Source organism: Octopus sinensis, linkage group LG3 (assembly GCF_006345805.1).
Source record: "Octopus sinensis linkage group LG3, ASM634580v1, whole genome shotgun sequence".
NCBI classification, from domain to species: domain Eukaryota; kingdom Metazoa; phylum Mollusca; class Cephalopoda; order Octopoda; family Octopodidae; genus Octopus; species Octopus sinensis.
In genome coordinates this window covers 86,072,962-86,080,461 of record NC_042999.1, presented here as the reverse complement: position 1 = coordinate 86,080,461, position 7,500 = coordinate 86,072,962, and the positions used below count along the sequence as shown (strand labels likewise).

Here is a 7,500-nt window from a genome sequence, read left to right as displayed (position 1 = left end):
TATTAAACTTATAAGCTATAATGTAAACTTACCAATGACTAATAAAAACAATAAATTTATAAATAGGAACTGATGTGTGTGTGTGTGTATGTATGTATGTATGTATACAGATATCTATAGGTTTATATATAAGTGTATAAAAGTATAAAAGTAAATTCATATGTCAGTCCACATTACTCCGTAAGGATTGATTATAGGGCATGTTTCCTGGTTTCTTCGGCGTATATATTCCTCCCTGAACGGAACGTGAGTCCATCCCAGGATTACTCTTTTTTAGCCGCTGAGTTGAATGGAGGAATGTGAAATGAAGTGTTTTGCTCAAGAACACAAAGCATCGGCCGGTCCAGGGATCGAAACTACAATCTTACGATCATGAGTTCAACAACATATCCATTGAGACATGCTCCGCTACAAATGTGTGTGTGTGTGTGTGTGTGTGTGTGTAGACAGAGAGACAGACAGACAGACAGACAGACAGACAGATAGACAAGATAGATAGACAAGATAGATAGATAGATAGATAGATAGATAGATAGATAGATAGATAGATAGATAGATAGATAGATAGATAGATAGATAGATAGATAGATATAATTCCACTGTGCAGTTATTTGAGTGTCTTATACCATAGAATCGAGCTGGCCAGAGCCTTGTGAATGAATTTGGTAAGCAGAAACTATTCGGAAAGGCCACTGCATATATATTTAATTTATATATTATAATTTGTTTATTATGTTCAAATACAGCTTTATGTTAAAAACTATAGCAGTTAATTCATTCATACTTTGATTAATTGGTGTTATATCTTGTAAACAAAGAATCGATGTGAGTCACTTCGCTATGAATGGATATTACTGTATGTAATATACAATATTTATTATTAAATTATTAAATTACGAGTGCGTTAATAGCGTTTTGTTTTAACATACACTCGTGTGCGCGCGTGCGCGCAAATGCGTGCGTGTGTGTGTGTGTGTATGCATATATGTATGTGCGTATGTATACGTGTCTGCATATATATATATATACATATAGATAGATAGATAGATAGATAGATAGATAGATAGATAATAGATAGATAGATAGATAATAGATAGATAGATAGATAGATAGATAGATAGATAGATATGTATTTGTGTATGTATATATATATATATATATATATATATATATATATACGGAGCTACTACTTTCCTTAGTGTATAACTTTCAAATAGAAATTTTTGCTATAAATCTTATGTATTCATCATCGCATTGTTTCAATATTGAAAATAAAAACACGGTAATTTTTAGTATGCCCCTTTTAGTTTCACAATTGAAAAATACAGCTAGATCAGTGAGGGTGAATGCTTAACAAGCCGGTCACAGTGACATGTTGCTGGTTTTTAAGTGAAAAACCATGAACTTGTGGAAAAAATCTCTCTGCTATATCTTACAGCATGTTATAAAAAGTTTGTCTATAAACAATCACCTGAAACAATCATACATTTCATGTTGAACCGTTAATTCCTAAACATTGTTTCTCTCCGTTTTTTTCGTTCTCTCTATTTTTCCCCTTTCGACCCTTTCTGTCGAAGACCCAAGACGTCAAACATTTTTCCATTCTTCCCGAGTCGTCAAACTAACACACCTGCTTGTAGTTCCCTCACCTGTCTTCGTCTTTTGTTATCTGTAAATTTGAACTCTGTGTGTGTATGTGTGTGTGTGTTTTTGTGTGTGTATGTGACACTCCACTAAAAGGATTTTTAAAGAGATTTGGTATTTTGACTCATCGGACCAAAAGGTTCCCCATCCCCACGGCCTAGATAAGGTATTAATGATATTTATTTGCACAAGGAGAAGGGCGCTGCGTTACCGCGTTAAATTTTCAATACATTATGTCAACGATTATATATATATATATATTATATATATATATATATATATATTATATATATATATTATATATATATATATATATATGTGTGTGTGTATATATATATTTATATAGTTAATCCAAACATGAAAACACAACAACGCGTGGACGTGGAACAAATATAGTATTATTGGACGCTCAGGAAGGAAGGAAGGGAAGAAGTAGAGTTTAACGTTTCGAGCGGAGCTCTTCGTCGGAAACATAGAAGGAAAGATCCAAAGAAGGGAAGACAGAGGGAAAAAAATCGCCAACGGTACACACGCGGTCACATTTTTATATGTATATATAAACTGGCACTTCGTCGTTTATGACGACGAGGGGGATTCCAGTTGATCCGATCAACGGAACAGCCTGCTCGTGAAATTAACGTGCAAGTGACTAAGCACTCGGCAGATATGCATATCCTTAAAGTAGTTCTCAAGGATACTCAGCGCGACACAAAATGTAACACAGAATGTTACAAAGGCTGGCCCTTTGAAATACAGGTACTATTCATTTTTGGCAGCTGAGTGAACTGGAGCAACGTGAAACAAGGTGTCTTGCTCAAGGACACAAGGCGTGATCCGAATACCCTAACCACGGAGCCACGTGCCAAAACTTGTGTGTGTGTGTGTGTGTGTGTGTGTGTGTGTGTGTGTGTGCGTGCGTGCGTGCGTGCGTGCGTGCGTGCGTGCGTGCGTGCGTGCGTGCGTGCGTGCGTGCGTGCGTGTGTGTGTGTGTGTGATAATTCACCAGACTTTTGGTTCTCGATTCTAATACGCTTCTAATGTCTTTCGGAAAATATGTATGTCATGGCATTCTAACCCTCATCTCAAATTTTGTGATTAAAAGTCCATATACACATTCTGTTCGTATATTACTGTTACTTACGTGTGTCCCTCTGTCCATATTAATTGAAAGGCTTCACACATTTAGTCGCAGGTTAACTGTAGCAAAAGATGAATCTTCGTATTGCTTTCTAATAAATTTTAATGTGTCTGTTTTTAACTTTTATGTTGTTGCCTAAACTGAAGCTGTCTCCCGTCGAGCAAACCTAGAATCGTAGAAATTCTAGCAATGATGAACTTTTCTTTTTGAGGGAAAACTGTACCACGAACTGCAATACATATTTTAACTTGATTGGGTTGTAGTTTGAGGGAAATTTGCCGTTGTTTTTAGGAGGTATAGTGACCACACAGATGTTTCCTTGTTGGCTCTTTGAATACATATTTATAATACTGGTGCATATACATTATTATAGCCTCATATTAAGTAGTCATCTATTTTCCTAATATTACTCAATAAATGAAGCCTTGATATATTATAATAAAGGAACAGAAAATGGTATTTACGTAATTCTTTCAATACGACATCGTCTACTGCAGGAAATGAATGACATTCAGTACAGAAACGTAACGTGGTACTGACTCTACAAAACACATTATTTAATCAACGTCTAGAGAGACATCTGATACTGAAAATTGCTACCTTATTTTGTTTATTTTCTCGAAATTCTTTAGGTTCAGGTCAAAGCAAAATGTTAATTCAACATTGAATTTTAATTATAACAAGTAAAACAAAAGGATGACGTATGGAGTAAGCATTTAACTTTGGGTAAAGGGGATTTTCTTTTCAATCAATCTTAATCACGCAGAGTTAGTTCGCATGGAAATATTTTCGATCATCATCTTCTTCAATAGAAACTGCAAACAATTATTTTATATATAAGAGCTCTTTATAAGTTACAGCTTCTTTATGTATCAGCCGAATTCTACATACCAGTCTTTACAAGAATGCAGACTAATGTTCTCTATCTCCTATTCAGTCTACTGCTTTGCCAAACATTAGCCTTCTTTTCCTCTGACATATTTATGCCACCAAATTTCTTCTTATTAACCCACTTCTGTCATTCAATGGTAGCAAATAATTGGAAGTCGTGTATAATATATGAAGAGATGCATTTTATTCCTTTCTTTTCTTCTAAACTGTTTCTCTGGTATATGTAATCTCTGGAGTATTATAGACCAATATGTAATAGTTTCCATAAAAATTATTAAAATACTATTTTCATATTTACAATTTGAGGAAGAGTATTTTCATAATAAACAAGTATTTTCTTATCTCACTTAGATATCTCCATTTCCTAGCCTTACTTGCAGAAATAAAAGCGTGAAATAAAAAAAAATCATGCAGCAAGGAAATGAATATATGTAAATTACTTCTTCAGTTGCAACAATTCTGTATATATTGGTGTATTATTAATATTAATAGTCGTACCCGGACAAACTAACTATTATTCTGTATGATCTTTCTTCTAGAGGATACAGATATAAAGTAACTTTGTATATGTTTGCTTATATTTCTTAGACATTTCATTATTGTTTAGCGATTATCTTAACTTTTTTCGTATTGATTAAAACATATCTATTTCCGATCATAAACACATATATAAACAAATTTTCTCCCGCCATTTCTGCAATTTAACCTTATGATGTCAACTTGCCCATCACGGTCGTTTTGGATGAAATGGTGTATTGGCAGAATCGCTAATGCGTCGAATAAAATGCTTTGCAATAATTTCTTCCGGCTTTAACTTCTGAGTCCAAATTCTGCTGATGTCGACTTTGCCGTTCAGCCTTTTGAGGTCGATAAAATAAGTACCAGTTAAGCATTGGGGTTGATGTCAGCGACTTCCTCACGGCTAAATTGCTTGTTTTGTGCCAAAATAAGAAAGGACTATTATGAAGGGGAGCTGGCAGAATTGCTATCGTGTAGGCCAAAAGCCTTAATGGCATATCTTCGAGCTCTTCACATTCTAAGTTCAAATCTCGCCTATGTCGACTTTACTTTTCATCCTTACTTGGTCGATAAAATAAAGTACCAGTCAGATACTGGGATCATTATAACTTACTATTCCGTTTCCCCAAATTCATGCCTCTATTAAAAACAACTATTATTGTTATTCCAAGAACTCCTACTGTTATCATTGTCATCAGTATTAGTTACTAAATACTTTGTCCCTGAATCTGTATGTACAGCTTTCTAAATAATAACGTTTGTTAATTATCTCCGGATCATTTTTTATATATTAGATTTTGTGATGTAAAAACAGTCTTCTTATCAGAAAATCTACATTTTAAGTGTTTTTAATTTAACTTATACGATATATGTTTGTCTTTGTCTTCATATTGAACTCCCTCAGTTGTAAAATAAAAATCAAATCAATTTTTTTAATTAAAGATTAATGACATCTACCTATTTTTATTTAAAGAAGAAACATAAAGCAGAACATTTCGACATTTACTTAATTTTCCATTCTAAAAAAAAATAAACTAAATTCGAACTGCAAAAAGTCACCATCTTGATATTAATTTTTGACACAAGGCCAGTAAGTTCGGGAGAGAGGGTTAGTCGATTACATTGACTCCAGTGTTCGACTGGTATTTATTTCATCGACTTGAAAAGGATGAAAGATAAAATCAACCTTGGCAGCGTTTGAACTCAGAATGTAAAGATGAGCAAAATGTCGCTAAACATTTTCCAGGCGTGCTAACAATTCTGCCAGCTCTCCGCCTTTTACATCTTAATAATGACTTCAAATTTTGTCATAATGCTAAAAACTTGGGTGGGGGGCTGACGATTATATCGACCTCAGTATTCAATTTAAACTTATTTTATCGACCCCAAAAGTCGACCTCGGCAGAATTTGAACTCAGAACGTAAAATCGGAAGTAATGCTGCTAAGCATTTTTCCGACTATTTTCTCCGGCGCCAGCTCGCCACCTTTCCCCATCTTAAAAAGCCGATTGAAACATCAGTTAATATTTGTGTCGTGCGAGCTAGCACAATCGTTAGCACGTGGGGCAAAATGCTTAGCGGCATTCCGTCCGTCTTTACGTTCTGAGTTCAAATTCATCTTTTAGGGGTCAAAAAATAAGTATCAGTTAAGCACTACGGTCAATGCAATCGGCTCACTCCTCCCCTGAAATTGCTGGCCTTTTGCCAAAGTTTGAAACTAATATTTGTATTGTCATTAAAATTTACTCCTAGAAAATTGCCGTTTGTCGAATATTATCATTTTATTCATAAAAATTTCGTGTCAGAGTTTGATGGACATACCCACTTTAAGTATCGTTACTTTTATCCAATTCACAAATTAATTGTCGTTTCTTTTTATTTGATAAAGTTTGGCTTGCTAAATAAAAAAAAATAGTGTGATTAAAGATATGATTTATAAACACTTAGATACTGAGAAAAATAATAATAAAAATTAGTCATTATCTTAAATAATAGCTCTATCCACATAATAAGGCGATTTAGAAGTAATTTAATTCTAAGACTGTTCAAAACAATTTTCAATTTAATTTCTCGTTGATTCCAGGTAGTCGAGAAAATGGTTTCACACATGCTATATCTTCTTCTGGTGTAGTATATTCCATCAGTCGAGCATGTCAACAAGGTCAGTTATCTCGGTGTGGATGCAGTGAAGCCCCTCGGCCACCGACGATACATAAAGATTGGCTATGGGGAGAATGTGGGGACAACATTGAGCATGCCTACAAATTTGCAGTTGGTTTTATTGATAAACGAGAGAAAGAAAGAAATTATCCGCGTTTCTCGCGTGGATTAGCCAGAATGCTTATGAATCTTCATAACAATGAAGCTGGAAGACGGGTAGGTGATCTAATTCCTTTATTTTATCAGTAGGTTTATTTCATGCATTGAATGTTAATTACATGTATGTGTTTGTATGTTTTTTTTAATCTTTTATTTGTGAAAATAAATTGAAATAATTCAATTATTAGAAATATTAAAATATTGAAATACTAAAATATATTAATTCCTCTCATTTACATCAGGATTTTACAATCAACTTTTCTCGTCTTTCTTTTAGGTAGAAAAGGAAAAGGTGTCCCCATTTAACTCATAGGTATTTTACCCCCATCGTCTCTGCTATTTTCAACACACCTTTTCTCTCTCACAAATGCTATTTCACTTCATTTCATGTATTCTTTTATTTTATTTTATTTTTCTTTCTTTCCTTCTATTATTACCTTTTCTTTTTTATATCACTTGAAAAATGTATGTTTTAGTCCATAAATTTCTTCATTTTAATAGTTTTACGGCGGTGAATTCAAATCCTGCTGCAGTCAACTTTCGTCCCTTTGAATTCGATAGAATAGAGTACCAGTCAAGTACTGCTATCAATATAATTGATCGTATCCCTCCCTCAAGTTTGAGGCTTTGTACCAATGTTAAAAATCAATATTTCTACGATGTAAGGTTGCGAGCAGTCAGAAACGTTTGCACGCCAGAGAAAATGCTTAGCGATATTTCATCCGTCCCTACGTTCTGAGTTTAAATTCCGCCGAGTTTTGCTTTTCATCCTTTCGGCGTCGATAAAATAAGTACCAGTAGAACACTTTCATCGATGTAATCGACTTCTCTCACCCCTTAAAATTGTTGGTCTTGTGCCAAAATCTAGAGAAAGTTATTTCTACGATGTAATCATTTTACAAATTTTAGCTAGGTAAGCTTTCAACGCTTGAAAGAGACAATAAAGATTTTGTAATTTATCGAAATGTATTACTAAAGACATTAGACTT

At 34.1% G+C, this 7,500-nt stretch overlaps 1 protein-coding gene across 1 annotated transcript in view; it reads left to right on the top strand.

Moving 5' to 3' along the window:
- Positions 1 to 7,500, top strand: part of LOC115209669 (protein Wnt-5b-like) — a 265,371-nt gene that overhangs the window by 210,573 nt on the left and 47,298 nt on the right. The window contains exon 3 of the mRNA XM_029778139.2: positions 6,276 to 6,568. Coding sequence (XP_029633999.1) covers positions 6,276 to 6,568 — 293 coding nt within the window. The remainder of the gene's footprint in view (positions 1 to 6,275; positions 6,569 to 7,500) is intronic.